Source organism: Anoplopoma fimbria, chromosome 12 (genome assembly GCF_027596085.1).
Source record: "Anoplopoma fimbria isolate UVic2021 breed Golden Eagle Sablefish chromosome 12, Afim_UVic_2022, whole genome shotgun sequence".
NCBI lineage: Eukaryota > Metazoa > Chordata > Actinopteri > Perciformes > Anoplopomatidae > Anoplopoma > Anoplopoma fimbria.
Genome location: NC_072460.1, coordinates 14065320 through 14089102, shown reverse-complemented (window position 1 = coordinate 14089102; position 23783 = coordinate 14065320). Strand labels below are relative to the sequence as shown.

Here is a 23783-nt window from a genome sequence, read left to right as displayed (position 1 = left end):
ATATGATGAAGAAGCTATTGAGCAAAGCTTATGCATTGAGCTTTATGGGCATATTCTATTCATTTACGTAGTTACATTTTTTTGTGAAGCCTGATGTTCATCTCCCAGAGACGTCTCGTATGGTAGTACTCCAGGGCTTTGATGTGTCTACTATAAGTGGTCGAGTAGCGTGTGAAGAACAACCTTGTAAACAAGTAGTTTTCTTCTGAAATGTATGTCAAAAACTTTCCTCCTGAGTTTTGTAAAGGCCCCACTGGCACAGCTGATATGATGACATATTTCTCAATGTCAGTTCTGGAGGAGAGAAAGCTGCCAAGGTAGAGATCCAAGTTCTGGAGACTAATTTTGTCAATGTGTATAACCGGAGGGGAGGCAGATTCATAGGGCAGCAGCTGACGGATGTTCTTGATGTTCAGGGCCCAGGACCCTATATGCTTGATCAAATACATCAAGAAAGCTGCAGATTTTCTTCTGAATGGGCAAACTAGGTTACCCCAAAGCAATTTAATTCCCTCAGTACGACTTTTATTGGGGATTTTTTTGTGCCTTGTGTTGCTGTTTAAGAATAAAATTCTGAAGGGAATCATCTATTAAATCAGGAGTATCAGAATCAATACATTCCTTGAAACTAACATTACAATTTGGGTATATACAGAGTTGTCTGACCAAAGACATAGGGCACCTTGAGGGAAAGACAGAGAAGGGCAGCCCATCCATTGCTGTCCAACATGCGGAGGGCAGATGTACAGACGGGCGCACAGGGCTCCTTTCACCGGTTACAAACGGTTGATCTAAATAAGACCCAGCTGATGTTTTTTCCTGATGTTGCTGTTTTCACCTCAGATCCAGCCCACTCTCTCTCTGGTCCTCAATCTCTCACTCATCTTTGTAGGCCTTTTTTACTAACCCTCTCACACTGTTTGACCTATAACTTGGTTCTTTTTCATATCTCTCCCCCCTCTTTTGTTCCGCTTGAAGCGGGTGTATGTGTGGCAGATCTCAGGGGAGCAGGTAAAGTATAAATCTATAGTATTTCTGACATCTCACAGTCTCTGGTTCCCATTTGGTCTGATGCCCTGCAATCAGTCACTCCTCTGCTCTCCTCCTTCACTTTCTTGCCTGTTCATTGCTCTTATTCTGGAGTTCCTGACAAAAACCTTGTGAAATTCTCCGTGTTAAAAACAGTATTCATATAATGTGCTTCACAAACACCCATGTCCAAATCAACATTATCTCTCCTTTGTATTTCATTATGTCAAATTGACATACAGTTTTAATGCCAACATTAGAAGACCAAGTAAGTATTGTTGCCGACACCTCCCAGCAGCAAGACTGGGATGTGGGGGGGTAGGGTTGGGGGGACGAGTTCCCGCTCTGTTCTTTCATGCCCAGTCATATCAGCTTGATCAGTGAAACTGCTTAATGTGGACATGTGTTTCCCCTGCTAACATTCTGCTAAAGGGCACAAATGCACACATACACACTCCACGAGCGAGCAAACGTCTGTTTCAAATCCCGAGTGTAGGCAGATTCAGCAGGATTTACAAGACCTTTAATTTGTCGCTCATGCAACACCATTTAAATTCTGTCGCAGTCTGTTATTAAGGCTCATGTGTAGTGAAAAAACTCCTCTTGTGACTCCATTTGACTACATGAAGATACCACTAAATGAAAAGGAAAAACCACAGTAAATAGGTGAACTGAAGCATTTAACTTTATACTAAGTCACTGGCCTGGCCAGTAAAGGGACCAACCAATAACCCAGGATAAGACTACAATTGGTTGTGTTTACACTTCGGTTCAAGATTAAATAAACAAGATATATTATTTTAATTAGTTGACTTTAGAGGTGCTGATAGGCAGATCTGTTTTACCTTGGGACAGACAGAGACAGGCTATCTGTCCAACTGTATACAGTCGATTAATTGATAAGCCAATTGACCAATTTTTTTTTAACAATTTTAATAATTGACTGATCAAGTTATTTCTTCAACAAAAAAGCCAAACATTTGCTAGTTCCAGCTTTGATGTGATATGCTAGATTATACGTAAAATGACATATGATAGTAAACTGAATATCTTTGAGTTTAGAATGTAAATGTCATCTTTGGCTCTGAGAAATTGTGATGGGCAATCTTCACTTTTCTATGACATTTTACTGACTTTGATTAATATAATAATCGTAAAAATAAACATCATGAAAATAACTGCTAACTGCAGCCTAAGCTAGCTGTTTTCAGGGTTTGTGCTCAACATACAGTCATGAGGGTGGTATTGTTCTTCTTATACTTCACAACAAGAAAGAAAAAAGAAAAGCATATTCCTCAAAAGTATTCCTTTAGACAACCGCAATTCCTTCCCTCACTGGCATTTTTTTAAATCATTATAGAAAAAAACATCTTTACAGCAAATATTAAATCAAATGTAGAGTTTATATCAACAAACTGACAGGGATTAGCAATGTTATTTCTGGGTGAGAGAAGAAAGAGATGAATTGTTGTTAGGTGCAATAAGGGTTAAATGGGATCAGGGTGGGGGTTAAGTGAAGAGAGCACGATGCTAAAGGACTTTGTCTGAGAGATCTGTAGGAGAATGGGGAGACACCACCAAAGAGGACCTTGGAGCTGGATTAGAAGCACATGGTGAGGTCTAGACATTGCAACATTTCTCTGTGAGGAGCAGGGTTTGTGGGGAAGGTCAGATGTGCTTTACAGGGGGGGTGGGCTTAGATATCTGCTGCAGAAATTAAAGGGCTGCCTGTTTATACAGGACTTATTTCAACCTGTAAAGTACAATTTTGAGGTAGTTTATTCTACAACACCACAACATTTCAGAGGGAAATATTGTACTTTAGACTAAAATACATTAAAGTTGGGAAACACTGTACTTAACTAACAGTATATCAAATACTTAAAATGAAAATTAAGCTTAATGCTGTGTGTATTGATCTATCAATATTTGTAGTAATATAATATACTATTATATATATTATTTCTGTAGAACGAATACTTTACCTTTAAATATAAAAAAATAAACATTTAGTTGAATACTTTTACTGTAGTTGGAGTTAAAATGTAGGACTTTTACTTGTAATGGAGTATTTTTAAATTGTTGTTTTGCTACTTTTTCTTACAATAAAGATCTGAGTGCTTCATCCACCACTGCAACATGACAACAGATAAAAACTCTATGATCCTCAGCATCTACTGAAACCTGGCAGGAACAAACCAGGAGACGCTTCCAGGCCTTAAAAGCAGTCCAGAGGCTGATCTCACCCTCTATGTATCTCAGCGTGAGTTACAGAGTTCTCAGAGTGATCTCCAGAGACCATGAGAGGGCCTGTCCATCATAGTCAGAGATAGTACACTTCACTGAGAGCTGACATAAGGGCAACATTTCACTCTGACAGTCCAGGAAAAGTGCCAATCTGCAGCCAAGGATATGCCAGCTTTTACTGGACTGCTTCAATCGGCCACAACACAACTATTGTAAGAACATGGAGTGAAATCTGTTGCTCTTAACCGAGAAAATGTTTTCATCTGGATGCGGACAGTTTCTTGCAGCTTTTCTGATGGGCTTGGCTGTCAAAAAGACTCTCATATAGAGCTGGTAAACTGGTGTCACTATTTCACACAGGGCAGTGTGTGCAACAAAGGCTTTAGATTATGCCAGTGCTCAAACATTAAGCTTTGAACTAATACACTTTGGTACTGGTGGTATAACTCTGACATTACATGCTAATATCAGTACCACAAAAGTTATTGAGGAGTTGTACATCCCACCGTAGCCGAAATCAAGATCCTTCGGTTGTCCAGGATTTAACATGGCAGGAAATTGAAGGCCAGAGACAGACTCGCTGGGCTGCAGAGTCTTTCTGACATTCCTGCTGGGCTTGGAGGAGCACACAGGATGAGCTGTCTTTGACCTCAGTGGCATTTAGACATGACCAGAAAATTGTAGAAATTACAGTAAACTTCAGTCTCTAACGAGGTGAAAAGTCTGATAGCCTTAGAAATGAACTTACTTCTCAGTTTGCTTGCCTGAACATCACAAACATTTTCTTTCTAATGATGTCAACCACCAATTACTCACTTATTATTCATGCAGACACCAAAGCACATGCTTCAAGTGTGTGTTGGCGATTTCACTATCAGAAGCAACGATGACGAGGCGGATGACTGTCCAATCTATGTCACAATTTCATCGCACGGCCATGTGTCACAGAGAGTTCACAGATTTGTTTGGACATCTGGGGTGTGGAGCTAGTCTGGTTACTTGTTTGTCCCTGAGTAATCGTTTATGTCGAATAAACTATCTCTTGCATCCTGTTTTATTTGACCAAACATATTCCTTTTGCTATCGTATATGTTAAAGAAAAACATAAAATCCTCACATTATAGAAACTGGAAATAAAGAACATTCCCATTATAGTCATGCTAGCATTATGGCTCTGGGGATGTCGGTCTCTCCCACACTTTGGCCCAGACTGAAATATCTATATATATTTATGTATATGTATTTGTAGAAAATGCTTTGAAATGCTAGAAAAACTACTGAAATAATGAGTTAATCATAGAAATAGTTCTTAGTTAATTTGCTGATACAGTAAATCAGATAAATGTTCCAGCTCTAGTGTTATTATTTAGGATGGAATAATCTTGGTAAATTTTCCTAATTCACATATATATAAATCTAATTGGAACATTTTAATTCTACTAGTGTCCCACTTTGACGGTACCCCAAAAAAATGCATGCAAAATATTTTGTGCTAAATATTTTTCCTGTTTGTCCGAATACAGTATGCTACCATCGACCTAACAGCGAGTTTCAACGTTTTTATAACTCTTTATTATTGACACCCCCCACTCTCACTCAGACATATTAGCAGAGGCCCGGCAGACGGGTATCCACAAGGTTTAAGGTTTTAATATTTTGTATCAAGACTGTGTATGGGATGTTGTTACTATTTGTGCCAAGAGTACTAGTCCATGTCTGAGCCCCTTGATGTCTGCTGAATTCACTAAGGTTGGTACTGGACGGACTGGGACTGCTGGGGGTGACCACCATGCCGGAGTCCTACCTCCCAGAGTGTGTGTGTGTGTCTCTGTGTGTCTGGGACTAAACCACATTTGATTTTTATACGCTTGTGGCTAACAGGAGCCAGATGTAGCTGCCTCCAGGGAGCTTACCATCGAAACCGCCATTTATTTCCCTTTTTCACTCTCTTTAATGAGATGTGTGCATGCTTACATACATACTTGAGTGTGTATATATGTTCAAATAAAAGCAGCCAATAAGCCACAGGAGCGTTTGCAATATTTCTCTGTGAGGTAATAAAGCTGGTATGACTGAGCTGCTAAACAAGCAGTGTCAAAGACAGGATGTGTCCTGTTCAAATGACAGAGCATGAGAGTGAGGAGATCCCTGATTTCATCGCATAAAGATAAATCAGAAACAATAAATCAGGCTGTCAGAGCACTGAGGACCCACAGTTTTCTATGAGATGAACCTGACCCTGAGAAAGAAGAAAATTCATGAAGCCTAAGTGAGAGGTGAAGTAAGAACAAAGCACACTTTCACACAAACACAGACAAGTAACAGATAATTAGATGATCAGAACAGTTATTAATTTAGTAACAATAAAAAATGCCTGCATCTGAGTTTTTAGACTGTTCTCTTCTGAGCATATAGTAGTGAAAGAGAGAGCAGAAAGCAAAAGAGCAATGATCGAGAAAGAAGGGAGAGTGTTAACTGAAAGCGAATGTGTCTGTGCTGGCTGCTGGTCAGAGATGGGCTGGGGTCCCAGTTGGCGTCCACTTCAAAGGCCCTACCCGCCTGTCTCCAGCGCACCTGCAGCCGGTTAAACCCTGCTCTCATCACTCAGGGCGTGGAGGGACCTCTCCTACAACTCAGAGCCCTCACCACAAAGCCTTTTGCCAAAGGGCCGTGATGGCCCGCACTCAAGAGTTCAACCTAATACACAAGCCCATACAACTTTCACTAGAGAACTGAATGTCCATCACGCGGTGTGAGTGCTCACACACACATCCACAGCAGGGTTCCTGCAGCCCCAACCACAAGGTCTTTGCCAACCCCTGTCAAAGGTCACCCAGGTCTCGTAAAACCACCACAGTACAATCTGAACTGGGGGTTTCACAGACCCCAAAATATATATGAATTAGTGACAGCGATAGCCAATATAAAAGTGTTTTTGCTCTGTTCTGTTTAAGTTACATTACAAATTTGTAGAGCTACAGAAACTGTATGTGGCAAACTTTTTGGGGAAATGTTCTTGTACAGAAATATCTTACATCCAGACATATATCTATATCATGTCTGCCACTGATTTAGTTTCACCTGGAATAAACATCTGGCTCTCTTATGACCATGAATGATTGTTTTTTTTCTTCTCTCTCAATATGCAAACAAACATGTACCTCACTACCTCCATCCCTCTTCCTTCATACACTGTGAAGGAGAGCAATGTAAGGTAAGGTTTACAAGACTAAACAAAAACCAAAGAGGTTTAGGACTTAATCTGGATCCCAGTTTCTTGTATGTGCTATAAAAACTAATGAAGCACGAGTATGCACATGCAGAAAAGTCCTTTTAAGCCCTCTTTAATAAGATAGCCAACAAGATACCTCTCTGTTTTTACCTTTTGGAAACAATCCAAACCCTTTTTTCTCTGATGTGTTTGATATGCTGCGAAAGGTAAAAAAAAAAAAGAATACTGTTAACTTTGGCTAAACATGCATTCAAATATGTTTTGACCATGTGGGTGCAGCGCAAGCTGTAATCACAACCGTGACAGGTTAGTTGTGATTGCAACCATGTTAGGAAACTATAAAAAAAACTATAAAATATTGAAAAGCAGCTTCAAAGTTGAACCCAAAAATATATGTATATATATTTTTTAAATACCTAGCTTTTTAATTTAAATGTTTTGAGTTTGAATGGACAAACAATTGGCGAGAGGCAACATGAACTGACTTATTCTCTATTTTTTTTGTCCGTCAACAGTTTTTAAATGTCAGTATTTTGCTGACTGTATTTAAAACAGTCAGTCACCCTGACAAAAATAAGTCAAATTTTTGCTTGCATATGCACACACTTATAAACACAACTGTGCACACACAAGATCCTCACCCCATGTCATAGTCCCAAAAAATAAAATGGTTAACCTTGTGGGGATCCAGTTTTTGACCCCAAATTACAGACTCCAATATGAGAAACATACCTGGGATGCACTAATTATAATGTGTTCATTGCACTTGTCTCTCAACTCCTGCATAAACAAATGAAAAACACAAACTGCCACCAATAAAAACGTTTGTAGCTGCTGTACTAAGGACTTCAGTCTTTGAGTGACTCACTCCCTATCCTGTGTGGACACGTGAAAAAAGAAACACTGTTTCAGAGTTCAATTTACTGATTCACTGTTAACTCTGTTACCTTAGATAGCCATGTGACCAGCTGCCCATAACCTGCAGTGTACGTCACACAGTAAGTTCCCTACTAAAACAGTAAAACCACTCAGCACAAACTCAGTTCCACAAAGAGGGAGCAAGGAGGCACTGTGCTGTCAAAATGACCACCATCTATAAAGGTAAATTTCAAGTTGATCTCAGTCCATCCCATTTAATATGAATGATTTATGCCTGATTATCTGTTTTTCTATCATTTTCCCAGTGTATGTATTGCCAGTGCATCGTGCCTGTTTTCTCCTGATAAGTGTCTTAGGATATCCCTTTAATGTCATCTGTATCACCTGCTGTACAGCCAGTCTGTGTGTGTCTATGTGTGCGTGTTCATGTGTGTGCATGCTCCCAATCTGTCCAGCATGACGGCATCCTCCAGCAACCTAGTAAACATTCTATTATAGAGTTATCACCATCACATCTACAGACACTTATTGTGTTCACAGGGGCTATAAAATCTATTAATGCCAGGCTACCCTGGGGATAAAGTAGGGCCCCAAGTATGGAGAGCTTATCCCTGTAGAGGCCAACCGTGATGGGTACATACTATGGCAGCAGTTACGGATATTTCTATGTGAGTATTTGTTTTGCATCTGTGCAAGCACAAATTTTCTCTCAATGTACATGCCTTTCGAGAACTCTTGAGTTCCAGCGCCTCTGTGTTTGTTCAAAGCAGTTCATCTCTGTCAGCAGATCTAAATTTACAAGACAATAAATTATCACAGATCTGGTTCTCTGGCACACTCATGCACACACACATTATGGCTCGTCTGTCTCTGGAGGACGTGTTATATTTAGGGTCTGTGATGTATTCTGACCTTTCATTAGCTTTATAGATAATGCTACTGGATCCTCAGCTGATTATTATCCAAACAGCCAGTCAGGCCGGTTCCTTTTATCCTCACGGCTGTTTAACACAAAGAAATTATGACAGCATTAAATCAATCTACAATGAATCATCCTGCAAGGATTAAAATAAAATATTTAGAATGGAAAATCTCCTTGTTAGAAAAATGACAGCATTGGTCCTGTGTTCAAACTCTTAAAACAACCTCTGAATACTTTTTCCATACAAGCCAACTCTTGGGGCCATGTGAGTAATAACAGTTGTCTCTGAGAAGCAAAAAATTGAAGTAGCGCAATGTATCCTCAAACAACATATGATATCAGACGAAAAGTTACTTTTGTGCCTTTCCCTTCTGAAAGCAGGCAAAACGTTTCAATTTTACCGCTTGTTATCTGCATACGGTCTTAACAAAATAAACTTCCTTCCCCACAGGAATCTACTCAGTTAGGTTTAGTCAACAAAACTACTTTAGGAAGAAATCTTGAAATAATAAATTAGGTTTAAACAACAAAACTACTTAGTTAGGTTTAGGAATATATTGTTGTTGCAATGTCCGTTTCCAGAAATCATGAGGTGGTTTGACCTGTGTATTACTCAAGATAATACACAGGTCATCTTGAGTAACCAGGTCCTACTTTCTAGAGAGTGACATTGCTGTAGAGTTTTTCATATGTATTTTTTGCCGCTTTGAGCACCACAAGCCGAGTGCCATGTGGTCCCATTATATATGAGAGAGGGCTGAGTTGCTATCTCCAAAACTAGGCAGCTCAGATAAAACAATCTAGATTGATAAATATCACTAAAGGTAAGAGGAAATATATATTTTTGATTGGGGGGGTGAACTGTCCCTTTAAGGGCTTATCAGTAATTAAATGACAAATGAGTTCCTAAAATTGCTTCAGTTGATCACCTTTTTGTCTTTGTCCTTCTTCCACCTGTCCCTTATTCATGTTCCATCGGACCTGCCCAGTGTTGAGTTTACCCCTGTGTGTCCAATCGTTATGGGTACTCTGCCAGGTCTGACGACAGGCTGTCCTCCCTGCTCCAGCCTGCCAGGGGATGGGAATACACGCTGAGCTCATCCCTGGACTGCTGGAATAGTGACAGCCCACAGCATAAGCCCCCCAGGGGACACATTACTGGGATATTAGTCCAACTCTTCCACCTACAGTGCATGCCTCTGGCTTGCCCTTGGTTCACTCAGCCCGTTCTCTTTTCTCCCTGCAAGTTCCTTATCAGAAATAATCCCAAGTGTTTATTTTGTATCAACACAGAAATCAATTGGATTATTCCAAAACCGCTGCCTCTGTAAAATCTTACCTTTATCCCTTGTTCACACCATGTGCACTGTCTAAACATTGCAAATCCCCGTCAGTACTTTTCCTCTGAGGAGGTTGTTGCAAGATTAAACCTCGTACATCAGGGCAAACTTTTTCTTCTCCGACTGAAAGGAAGGCGTTCGACTCTGTTATTGTTTATGGGGAGAAAGCTGGGGTCAAGTTCACAGGCTGGGAGAGAGACAGAGAGAGAGAGCGAAAGTCTGTTCCAGCTCCAGCCCCAAGAGAGAGAAGCATAACTCAGCCGTGTTTGTGCTTCGCTAATTCCTTTTGATTTAGCAGAAAATTGTGAGCTCAGCTGCAACGCACAACTATTCACCAGAGCAGCCTCTCAAAAACCTGTACCCACTCTATGTCTGTGTGTTTGTGAATGTGCATGTCTCCAAAAACATTTAAAAGTGTGTGTGTCCCAGTCTGACAGCAGCCTGCCTGTCGAGCTCTAAGTAGAAATACAAATGTCTCTAAAAGGAGCTTAGCTTTAACTGCAGCTTTGGCATAAACACTTGAGCTTTTTTCTGAAGCTTTCGATGAAAAAGCAGTTTGCGACAGCTATAGCTAATTTGTTTCAATTCCAACAAGGATTTTCCTGATTTGTTTACTTGTTTGTTAGCATTACTGGGTCAGCTGAATCTACTGTGGTATTCTTAATCCAATGTCACAAACTCCCCAGACAAGTTCAAGTCTACACTGATAAGAACAGTGTGAAATAGTGTATACAAGTAGAGCAAGTTGTTTGTTAGTTTGTGAAAGATTTTTGGATACCTAAAATTAGGTTTTAATTTGTTAGAAGTCATTCAAGGACAAAGAGAGATTTGAGGATGGATGACAGCACGCTGAAAAGCCTGAGAACAACCTGAAGATGCACACACGCATGGGAAAAAAGGTAAGGATGGTTACTCTACAGTGTGTGTGTGTGTGTGTGTGTGTGTGTGTGTGTGTGTGTGTGTGTGTGTGTGTGTGTGTGTGTGTGTGTGTGTGTGTGTGTATGTGTGTGTGTACTTTATTCGAGCGCTGTCTCAGCACTCTTTTTTACACATGTGGTTCATATTTAAGCCATAGTACTGTTCCACTGGACGATTTGGCTCTGTTCTCCAAGTCACATTCCCTTCCCTTTCCTTTTTTCTCTAACTTTCATTTCTGCTGTGCTTTAGGTGGTGCATGGGTGCAGGCATAAAACATATTTAAATTAGTATTTGTAAATAATAACCGTAATAATAACTTAACCAATGTCAAACACTTATTACTTTTTTATCAGGGACAGCACTCATTACTTGATATTAATATGATGAAACTGCGCCAAATTTAGCCAAAAGGCTTAGTTTTATCTTCAACCAATGGGAAGGTTGATATTAACATTATCGTCTTTGTGAAAGCTGTATGTGCGGAACAGCATGAGGAGTGGAAATATAATCATATACATATCCAGTGAATATGATTATGATAATTATAATAATTATTAATTGACAATAACAATTGATGTAAATCTGGGTGAAAACCATAGTCACTAAAATAACTCTGGGGCTGCAATTAACAATTGCATTTCCAACATACTGTAGGGTATTTATTTTTCTGCACCCAGTGATTGCATAATAAATCAAGAACAGGGTATTTTCCCATTCTTGATTTTTCCTTTTAAAATATGAAAAAAAAACACATTTTGGTGTGATTTAATTATCCAGTTTTACTGGGTTGTAAAATGAAGGCGCCATCATCAATTATAACAACGTTACAGGTGAACTTCTCACATTCGGACCGTCTCGACTCGAACTCAGCAGCATCATCGCCCCCTAACCCCAGCACTCACACACACACACACACACACACACACACACACACACACACACACACACACACACACACACACACACACCTCTCCATCCATCCCTCTTTAATATCTCCTTCCTAGTCAAACTCTGTAACCCCTGCATCTGCCCAATGGGCGAGAGGAACAGCAGCGAGCCCTCCCCTCCCCTCATCTCTCTCTCTCTCTCTCTCTCTCTCTCTCTCCCCCCCCCCCTCCCAGCTCTGACTCTGTCCACAGCGCACTGATAAAGGAGAGGTCCGGTGTAAGCATCCAACCCAGCACAGAGTCAAAAAGCCGACAGAACTGCTGCGAGTCTCGCCACTCCAAACCTTTGGCTCCAGCTGTGATTCGGATAATATTTCTGCCTCTGAACTAATCCAAAGTCAAGGATACATATTGGGAAGCTGACTGGAGAAGTAAAAAAAAAAAAAAAAAAAAAAAAAAAGAAACTGGTCGACTGGTCAGGTAAACCCCCTGTCGGCAGCCAGAAGCGCTCAGTGGAGAGTCTGGTGCGCACATGGCACCGAAAACGCGCTCCTCACACTCCTGACAGTCGCGCTATTAATATGGAGCTACACACTGGATAATGAGGCCTACCTTCTGAATGGGTGCATAACCTACTTCACACCAAACGTTGTCTGTTAAAGCCGGGCTTCCCCCCCATGAAATCTTATATTTTTTTGTAACTGTTCGTGGTTAAAAAAAAACACCGCCGCGTAGAGTCATGTTGGGTTTAAACAGAATTCTGAGCCTCCGGGCTGCCCGGGTTCGGAGCTGTGGTTCGCCGGGAGCCAAACTTTCACACCGGTCTTCTTCATGCCAAAACCCCGGTGCCAGTTCGAGGATTTACTGTGCGTGTCTGTTGCTGCTGCTACTGGTGACGCCTCGGGTGGATTCATCATGGTGGTGAGTACTGTCTGCATACATCACACCTACAGGCCTACCTGCCTGCATTAAGGGAGACGCATCTGTTCTTGGAAGAAACTGCTAAGTTTATAATGATGATTATAATGATGGTTATTATTATTGTTATTATTACTATTAGTTTTACTATTATTATTATTATTATTATTATTATTATTATTATTATTATTATTATTATTATTATTAATTACATTTAAGCAGGATCCTTACTGTAGAAGGAGAATAAATGGCACATTATTTGAACATCAATCATTGATCTTAATCATTTGAAATGGAGCTGGGACTTCTGCCTTATAGTCTTTCGATAGAAATTCAGAGATTCAAATTGCCACTGACTTACACTTATTCTGACCATGTTAATCACGCAAAAGCAAAACCCGTCCCAAATCATTTAAAGCAGCGATTTGCAGACAGACAAGGCCATTATGAGGTTTGATAGTTTACTCCTCGCCGAGGTACTGTATATGCCGACAGAGCTTTTTCTCATCAGTTTGGCAAAATGTTAAACTTTAGAATTCATGGTGTTATTTGTAAATTGTTGCAGCAAATCATCAAAACGCATTGGGGTTTATAAAAAAAATATAAATTCATACACTATTATTTGTCACGAATGAATTGATTGCATCGTGTTTTTATTCATGGGGAAACGACTGCAAATATAAACTTACTCAATTTAAATCAAAATGATTTGCTCCCTTAAAAAAAAAAAAAAAAGATTAAGAAACACGATGGAGCATTAATAGTGAAAATAACCTAAATTACAAGATTGAGAACTATTCAAGTGTCTTTAAGATTTAGTTGCTGAAATTCATTTTCTCTTCGTGTCAGTTTGTTGGCCTGCCACATTGTGCAATAATAATAATAATAGAGCGATAAATGTAATTTATGCCGGCGCTGTTGGCTGAGCGCGTGTTCAGCTCAGCTGGGGCCGGCATTCAACAAGGCTGAGCAGTCATTAATTCACCTGGTACCACACACCCGCAAATTACTTCACTAAAATACCCCAAAACCAGCCATCTAGAGCATAGGTGAGGGGTGAACAAAATATCTCGTTGCCTGTGCAATAACACACGTGAAAATGTCCATGTGTGTGAGTGTGTTTATGGGAGAAGTGTCTGTGTGTGGGCGGGCATGGGGGGAGATGGAATGCCTAATATTTTGTGTAGATTAAAAGCAGTTATGGGTAGTAGTGAGACCAGTGTGTGTGTAGGAGCTTTGGTTGGGCATTATTGGCTTTGAGGGGAATTTAGTGCAGGGGATACAGTCTCTGTTTATCACTTTTCTATGGGTGTACAATAAGTGATGATATGGACATATCCGGGGCTTTAACACAAAAATGTTTGTGGGATGTTCAAGCCATTTGAGAAAGGTGAAAAAGAATAGTAATGTACTACAAAGACATCATCATACATATATTCTCATAATTAGATTTTTTTTTTTTGTAAAATTTATAAAAAGTTATTGATAACATTTAAGAAAATGATCAGATTATTAGTCTTTTTTAGTGTTTCTTGTGAGCCAACAGGGCTTGAGAAGATGACATGGCAGCAGGAGGCCGACGTAATATCAGCAGTGTCATCAGAAGTCAATAAAAGCCCTTAATTTGTGTCCCACTTGTCTTTCTTCTCTGATTCACAGTATAGTCGCAGGATTTTACAGCATGTTGTTTTAGACCTGTGGATAATGATTTACTATCCTATTAAATCCACAAGTCCTCCTGACTCTCAGAGAGTAAATTAAGTGTGAATTGCGGCTCTGGCTCTTTCCTTTGATGAGCACTCTGTTCTTATTCCTCCTCTCTAATCCCACTCTGGGGAGCAGAGAGCCCTTCAGTCTCCATCCTCTCACCCGACCTCGTAAAACCCGACCACACAGCTACACGCTCCCTGACCTCCACTCTCTGACCCGCCAAAATCCCGCAGCCACCTGAGCTGCAAGAGGTGCCATGCACACACAATTAGGTTTGAAGTAATATTTTCGGGTAATCTCAATGCAGCATTGATCTTGATAAGATGCTGTAGGAGTCTCTTTAATCAGGTCCGGTTGGATTGGACGCATGTAAGAGAACTGTGAGTATGGTGAGCATGAGAGCGAACGGGCAGAAGACAGAGGGACTTAGTTTGACAGGGTTATTGGAGGCCCCAGATACGTGCTGTGATTTGTGACGACATGATTTCAACTGTTCCACTGGGAAACATTTGAACACACATACACACCCAGGTCTTGTGGGGAGAGGTTAAGTGCTTATTTATTTGGAGAACGGAGTAAATGGTTTCCACTCCCCTCCTGCTCGCAAACCTTAAACTGTTAAGTGTAGTGAACTCTGACTCACAGAGGACTGTTACTGCAGCTCTCTTTCATGCCACTCAACACCATTGAGTGTGTTTGTATCCATATGTGTAAATCCCTAGCATATGAGTGCGCCTATGTGTTCTTATTAATTATAACATACTATCAATCGCTGCTGTGACTTTGAATAATTTTTAAATGAAGTTGGTGGGGATTCAGTTCACGAACACCTATAGATTTCTTGTATCTATTGCGTCTTCAGGTACATTGGTGCGCTGGGGGCCCGTGTGATCTGCGACAACATCCCAGGCCTGGTGAATAAGCAGCGGCAACTCTGTCAGCGCCACCCAGACATCATGCAGGCCATTGGCGAGGGCACCAAAGAGTGGATCAGAGAGTGCCAGCACCAATTCAGACACCACCGCTGGAACTGCAGCACGCTGGACCGCGACCACACCGTGTTTGGACGTGTCTTGCTACGGAGTAAGTCAATGGGTGTGTCAACATATCTTCCGGTCTAATAACTGATTGTGGCCTTAGAGTAGAGATACTGATTCTGAACCTGAGCCTCATCTGCCACTATCTCACTCCTCGTTCTATTCCATCTTCTTCATTTTTACTGCCTCTCCCTCCTTCTCTCCGTCCATCTCTGCTCACTATGTCCTTTCTCCGATCTTTCGCTCTCACGTATGCTGGTGCTCCGTGTTTATAGACGCTAATGGACTGTTGTAATGCCTAACGCCTCGTCAATAAACACACGGGCTTCGAGACGCGCGCTTGTCGTCATTTTGTTTTTCCACTCCTGCCAGACCTCTCTGCTGTGCAACAGATTTATGCCTTTACACATATGCATATGGGGGGATGCATGTTACAACATACATCTTTTTCAACTCTCTTTGTTACTAGCGCATGTATACTTCCTCCTTATGAAGGGTTTTATAACTGCACACACTCTGAATCATGAATATTTGTTGAATAATAGAGCGACAGGGGCTCTTCAATAAAAACACCTGATAGGAAAGGTGTCATCAGCCAGCTGGCTATTTTTGCACAAAAGATTAAATAATGACTGTTCTATAAATTGTCAATCACGCATGATTTTGCAATAATACTGCAGTAGCCATTATCATTACTGCATTAGCTGCATTCTGAATGCAGGGCATGGACGCAGTGATGCACCTGTAAGTCACTGTTGCATTCAGTGCAACTAATAAAAAGAGTGACTCTCTAATGCTACATCTTTGGGGTTATGGATGTAGAGTATGCTTTCTTTTGACTTTGTTGCTTTTGGAGCAAGGCATAAAAGTAAAAGCTTAAATTACAGCAGTTCATTGTAGTGAATCTGGATTCAGGTTTCATAAAATAAGGTGCTTGTCTCCACAGACTTAGTATCAAACGTGCTACTGTCCCTCTTTCAGCCAAACATAAGCATGTGTGGGGGTTGACAATGCATGAAAAAAAACCAGGAGATATGGAGATACAAGCTGCGTGTGTGGACAGGAATAAACAGTAATGTAGATGTAAATATTTAGAGAGATATTCTCACTGTCAGACAAACAGCGCAGATTTAAAAGATGACCAGCAATACACTCCTCCATCCTCCCCCACAAACCCCGCCTCAACAGCCACCACTGCCCCCTTCTCCTCAACCCAGAGATGAATTGGGACATTCCAGTGTATATAGAGCAAGTAGGTTGGACAACACAAACTCATAGAACCTAGGCTGGTTCAGATTGTTTTCAGGTACAAAAGTATCAGTAACATATCAGTTAGTTTTGTGATGTTATTTTAAAGTGCTGGTACTTTAGCACTTCCTAATTCATAAAAAAAATGGAAATATTGCTTCACTCAAACTTAAAACCAGTATGTGTGTGAGCATGGTTAAAAACAGAGACAGTTGTGTCCATGCATGTTTCGGAGCACTCAGAGACAAGAACATAGACTCTTTGCGTCATATTGCGTTTATGAAGCCCAAGTGAAACACCAGCTATTATGCACCTTGTGTAGATAACTGAATTGATTAAAATAGAAACTGAGGCTGGCCGTTGTTACCAAAAAGAGACATATTGATTCAAGCTAGACATGTCAGATGCGCATGAGATGGATGACTGGAAAACACGGCTGAAAGGCATTCTATGTTGACAGGGTCTAAAAATGATTTATCCTCTTGGGAGCTGAATGTCTTCACAGCAACCTGCTGATTACATAGGTATAGGAGGTATTGTGTATTAAAAGTTGTGTTAAAGGAAACCTCAAGTGTGGTCCAACATAGAAAGAGTTCATCATCTGAGGAGCATGAATATGAGTTTTGTCAGATACTGATGTTTGTTGTGTTTAAGTAAAAAGAAATGGCTTGCTGATGAAAAGCTTGCATGGTCACCAAGAAAACCACAGCATGTACTTTTTGTAGTTCATCTTCAAAAAAGGCCAGCATTTGGGCACATTTTTGATTTAATATTTTTAATAATTAGCACTGCAAAACAAAAGTGGAAAGTATTTTGTGGATGCTTTGTACCCCCTCACCCACAAACTACTAGCTAATATTAGTGGAGTAGAGCACTAACACATGAGACCAGCTGATCAACTCACACTGCAGCGTTTGAGTTGTTTCAACTTTGAGTACAGTGGCACCAAGTGAGAACCACATATGACTGTTAGGCTGTGACTAAAGATGGACAAGCTCTTCTGCCTCTGGCTGTTGTCTTTTGAGGTATTCACTCCCAGGGGCGCTGCAAAAAGCAACAAAATCGAATTATCTATGTGTCTTTGGCCACACAATAGATGACTCATATTCTAAGAAACTAAAGAGACCAGGAAAGCACAGCAATGGTAGAAAATGCTGTCATGACATCACCCTGGTGCTGATTAATGGGGTATCACTGTGTCTGTATTTAAACAATTTATGTGAGCAGAGGAGAGCCCGCAGCTGGGATTATTTCCATGCTAATATTTAAACAGAGCTGTCCTATACTCCACATCAGGCCTGATATGCCCCCGTCAGCTGCAACCTTGTGTCCTGATGGCTCACATCCAGGCCTGGTTATGGCATTAAGTGTGTCCGTGTATGCATGTGGGGTGCACAGTTTTATGTCTTTAGGTAGTACAAAATCTATTGTATTGCATGATATCAAGTAACTACAATTTCTGTATTTAATAATAGATTGTGGCATTTCAACCTCTACCTCAGTCTATACTCTGGGTTTATTTTTTGCTTTTGTGCTTTCTCTCTCTGTCTCTCTTTCTCAGGCAGTCGTGAAGCAGCATTCGTCTACGCCATCTCCTCAGCAGGAGTGGTGTATGCGCTTACTCGTGCCTGCAGCCAGGGGGAGCTGAAAACGTGTAACTGCGACCCGCACAAGCGGGGACGGGCTAGCGATGAGAGAGGAGAGTTTGACTGGGGTGGCTGTAGTGATAATATCAACTATGGCATAAAGTTTGCCAAAGCCTTCATAGATGCCAAAGAGAGGACAGTTCGAGATGCACGGGCACTCATGAACCTACACAACAACCGCTGTGGCAGAACAGTAAGTGTTACATCTAGTAATATATATGTAGCTATGCAGGTTTTTGTTTTATTTGCTCAATATTTGATATATCTGTACTTTGGACCCCATTTACACCTGGTATTAACATGCAATCCTTTTCTGACAACGTTATGTTGGTAATGATAATAGGTGTTTGCATGTTATCAAGGTTCCATCTGCACTGCGATCGAATTTCTAAAATGACGTTGTTGGAGCAGACAAACTAGTGGATGCAGAGTTAGGTGACCTATCAACTTGTTGGAGAGATTTTTTCTTAACAACGCAGAAAACGGTACAGAGCGCATTCACACCGTGCTGGGATCCAGTTTCAATACAATGCCATTCCAAATTACAACGCATTCTGAGTGCATTTAAGGATTGTCCGTTTTTATTTGAATTTCAAACTACAGTTTAAACTTGGGAAAAGATTAAACATTTGATCTGTACCTCTTGGTTTTCAAAATAGTCTGTGTATAAGTGTTCACAGGTCGCCCCTGCAGGGGGGTTCTTACAATGCACTGTTATCAGATAGGATAAGCTACCTAGGGTTACATTCAGATTTGTTTGAACACAATTTTTTTTTTGCAAAGGTGACAGACTTGTATTTACAGCTTAAGTTGACATGTGTTTTAAGTAACAGATCACATGTTAATACAAAGTTTAAATTGGCTCTGAGTTTTTTGTGGCAACCCCAGTGTAGATAAAAGGAATTTCTCTGTGGTGCTCACAGTGTTAAAAAAACCCAAAAAACATTTATTTCCAGAGGACTTCACTGTCAACAGTTTAGGAACTATTAGTATCTTAGATGTTACCTTTCACTGGGATCTGTGGATCATCCAGTGAATCCTTTTACCTCCATTGTCTTGCAGAGGAGGCAGAAATCTGAGAGGTGGATATCAATGTTGAAACCTCGGCAGATGAAACCAAATATTATCTACTAAGACTAGAAACGAGCATTAGGTGTGAAATATGTTTTTATGAATTTTTCTGTCTTAACGCTGCATTTACAGAACATGTAAAACCAAATGTCAAGATGGCTAAATACAAACAAACTATCCCCACGTCTCTCTGTTTTTAGGCAGTGAAGCGTTTCATGAAGTTGGAGTGTAAATGTCACGGTGTGAGCGGCTCTTGCACACTCCGGACGTGTTGGATGGCCATGTCAGACTTCAGGAAGACTGGTGACTACCTGAGGAGGAAATACAACGGGGCCATCGAGGTGACGATGAATCAGGATGGGACAGGCTTCGCTGTAGCTAACAAAGCCTTCAGGAAGGCCACCAAGAACGACCTGGTCTACTTTGAGAACTCTCCGGATTACTGCTTACAAGACAAAACAGCAGGTAAGACGGCAAAAAGGGAGAAGAAGAAGGTGGACTGGATTGAAAGACGAAGAAAGGCAGTTTCTCATGAGTGTTAATGGATTGTCTCGACTGTGTTATGTTTTAGGGGTGTTAAGTGTATGTTGTGTGTACGTTCATGCATGACTAGTGTGTTTGTGTGTGTGTGAATGTCAATGTGTGTGTGTGTGTGTGTGTGTGTGTGTGTGTGTGTGTGTGTGTGTGTGTGTGTGTGTGTGTGTGTGTGTGTGTGTAATGGTAGTCAGATAACACAGCAGGACTCCTGTGTGATGTCAGTGGAAGCTAATATCCTTCTACCCTGGGGACATGGTCGTTTTGTGACCACCTGACCTCTATCAGTCTCTGTCAACACACACACATACATATATATACACACACACATTTCTATGCTCAGTGGAAGCGTTGATCAATCTCTGTAAAATACACCCAATTAGTTATGACTGTTTCTGATTGGCCGGTTGATGAATGAAACACTGTCAGACCAACTTTTACAATAGATGACAAGAACACCTCCATCACTCAGAAGCTCTGTCCAGTTCTTCCTCGCTCCCTTTGTTTGCCCTCTCTCTTCATCCCTTCGTCCATCCTCCCCCTCTTTCTCACCTTCCCAGTGGAATCCACAGCCTAGGGACACAAGCAGCTAATTCAAAAAAAAAAAAAAAAAAAAATCACTTCTTTCTGTCTGTCACAGTCTCTCCCTCTCAATCTGTCTGAACTAAGCGTAGCTGGAGGGCAGAGTGGGCCTCAGAGTGTGAGAGCCTGTCTGTCTGTCACGCTCCACTGTCCATTTAACCCTCACACGCACACACGCACGCACACACACACACACGCATGCACACACACACGCACACACACACACACACACACACACACACACACACACACACACACACACACACACACACACACACACACACAGTGGCTTCAAAGGGAGCAGTGGCTTGGGAAAGGCAGTGTAACTATAGGCCACTCTACCAACACTGCATAGTTGTGTGTGTGGGTCTGTTGTTCTACGGGCAGCTTGTTGTGATAGGTAGCAGTTCAAACAGGGAGCTTCTCACACGAAACACCCGCACTAATCTCTGTGGGGATGACATTCACATAAGACACAGACAATATGTCCCTGAATTAAGTAATATCCATAGTTCTAAACACTACAAAATACAATCAACAACGGTCTTATATCGAACCAAATGGAGAGCTAAAGTGAAACTATGACATTTGTCATAACGCAATTACTGAAGGTCCAGCCTGAAACTTAAACTTGTTTATTGTATACCCTTAGCTTAACTCCATTTGTCTAGACAGAGATGGTGATGTGTAATTTAGTTCTATTTAGCATTAATGTTTTAAGTTGCCTTTGACAACACCATTTTTCAGACTAAGGCTGATAAGGATTAATGCTGTCGCATTATATCTCTCAAACCATAATAATGAGTAGCTGAGCTGTAATTCTAAGGCAGAGATATCTACGATATCTCTCGCTTGATAAAAAGAACTACAGAAGTGTCAACAAAATGCTGGCAACACGGCGTGATAAACACACACACAAATTTTGGTGTAAGCACACAGATATAAAAGCCGATGACCTTCATCACTCCCACACAGTTTATACTGTCTATGGTTACGTACAGGCTGCTGCAGTTCAGTCTCACAGAATCTCAAAATGACCCACCAGTTGTTGACCAAAAACTAGCTTCAGATAACTTTAAGCTTTTATTCACTAACTCTTTTGTACTCTTTTGTGCAGGCTCCCTGGGCACGGCTGGGCGGGTCTGCAATAAGACATCACGCGGCACGGATGGCTGTGAGGTCATGTGCTGTGGGCGGGGCTACGACACCACGAGAGTCAAGCAAATCACCAAGTGCGAGTGCAAGTTCAAATGGTGCTGCGCTGTGGAGTGTAAGGACTGTGAGGAAGCTGTGGACATACACACGTGTAAAGCTCCCAAGCGAGCTGAATGGTTGGACCAGAGCTGAGGATGCACCCCCTCTGCCCCCTGTAATGCAACCCCACCCCTTTCCCCTTTACGGGACATCCTGTGGAACATGGCATTCTGGGAAAGTTTGTCCGAAAGTGCTCTGCCCTCCCCTGCCACAACCTCAGTTCATCATTGCATGGCTTTTCTACCTGTCTCCATGAAAGCACTATAGTTCAGTACCCATTAATATGAATTAACACCCATTAGCCCCTGTATGTGAATGGCCCTGTGACTGAACTGCTGGGATCAGATCAACAGTGAAACCAGTGAAAACTTTGGGGTTTGGGTGGATTGGACTTTTATTGAAGATTCAGTCCAGAAGGCCTTCTTTCTAGCGTGTGGTACTGAGTTAAAAATGGTTTGCTGCTTTCCTGTTGCTTTAAAGACACATTTTTACATTAATTGAGCCTTAAAATGTATCCAGTATTATTACAACAACATCGTATACTCACATAATGTTCTTTTTTGTGGGGGAGGAATAGACTTTTATCTACCAAATACTTGGTTGGACTTTGGGAAGTAGCTTGACAAGTGCACTTTGAGAAGTGGACATCTAAGTGGAGTTTGGCCCTGTGTGGCCAAACAGAAGTCCAGGCAGAGGACTACCAGAGGACAAGGAGATTGACACTAGATGAATAAATGGACGGATGCGTCATTGGGACTTTGAATGCAACTGTTAAAAAAAAAAAGAGAGAGAGAGAGAGAAAAAAAACAGGTGTTTGAAATGATTTATTTAAAATGTAAAGTGTTGTTTCATTTCTCATCTGCGGATGAGACTGCACTACATTGGCTGACACGAGAAGAGAGAAGAGCACTCCCATTATTATGATTATACAGTGTACTCTAGTTTTCAGTGTGTAAGATGACAAACTGCCACCACAACATCAGACAAATTTCACTTCTCTGCTCTCCAGCTTGCTTGTATAACATTGTGTATATTGCCTTATCTAAACAGATGTTCATATGAAATATATGGTGCATTAGTATGACACTGGAATCTTTGTTTTTTGTTCAGACGGACAAACATAGAGGTTGAAGGCAAGAAAGAGACTAGATGCAGACAGAGCAGAACTAATCAGTGTGACCGAGCAGGATAGTGAGTAAGTTTCCGTTGTACTGCTGTCATAACCTGCCATGTTATTCCCATCACACACACATGTACACACACGTACATGCGCGCGCACACACACAAACACACACACACACACACACACACACACACACACACACACGCACACGCACACGCACACGCACACACACACACACCGTTGCTCCTCACCAGCATGAGTTTAGAGACACTGGGGCAGTAATAATAATACAATCTATGTCGGTAACAAAGGCTGATTCTATGTGAGTTGGGGTGGGGTGTGTTATATCAGTCAAGGGGAGGGAAGTGTTTGATTAAAGGCCCAACCTAAACCCCAACCCCTGCTGGCCTCATCCAACCCCTCGCTATGTGGAATTCCAGGTGGGTCCCAGGCTAATGACTAGATGGCTATAATTACCCAGGGCTGTTGATAGCTGGTGATTGGACATGGTCTTGCCACAGAGGACCTAGTGTGGGCTCCTGCTGGGACCACATTTAATCAAAGGCTTCTTGGCCGGCTTATCAAAGGGAATACTTTCCAGCAATCTTCTCTGCCTCGGCCCCTCTGCTATCCAGACTCTCAGTCCAGTTCAGCCTCTGTTACATTAGAGACCAGAGACTCCTGTTAACGTGAATTCAAAGGGATATTACACACATTTAAGACGAAAAGTAGTACCGGTATGTAAACGAAAATGATAAATTATTAATTCATTGCTATTTTACTCAGCAAACCATATTTTTCTCTGTAAGGCTCTAATCCTGTGTGCTGTTTTGATCAATATGTGCCCCAGTGGTAAGATCACCTCTCATTGCCCAGGCTCGGGACAGAATGCAGCCATGTTCAGGCTTGATTAGACACAACAATGCCATGACACAGGAAATGCAAGGCATCTGCCCTGGAGAAACCTTGATGCAGTAAGCAGACACAAGCGAAGATACTCCATCTGACATGAAAACACAAAATTGCTCCTCTGTGTCTCTTCAATTAATACAATCTCATCCAGTGTTGATCCTTTTCAATCAATGTTTTTAATGATCTAATATTATGATTCACACTTCAGTCTACCAACTGCCCCAAATAAGAGTCCTCAACATCCCAGGTCTTTTAATAAGCTTTTTGTCCCTCAGGGTAATATTATGAAGCAAC

At 41.3% G+C, this 23783-nt stretch overlaps 2 protein-coding genes across 2 annotated transcripts in view; one reads left to right on the top strand and one right to left on the bottom strand.

Annotated features, from left to right (window-relative positions):
• Window positions 1-23783, bottom strand: part of fkbpl (FKBP prolyl isomerase like) — a 43501-nt gene that overhangs the window by 9461 nt on the left and 10257 nt on the right. The window lies entirely within an intron of this gene.
• Window positions 12194-21726, top strand: LOC129099303 (protein Wnt-2b-A). The gene is made up of 5 exons (XM_054608502.1): window positions 12194-12375; window positions 14945-15165; window positions 17929-18206; window positions 19285-19549; window positions 21318-21726. Exons 1-5 carry the CDS (start codon window positions 12194-12196, stop codon window positions 21545-21547), a joined length of 1176 nt encoding a protein of 391 aa, XP_054464477.1. The 3' UTR covers window positions 21548-21726.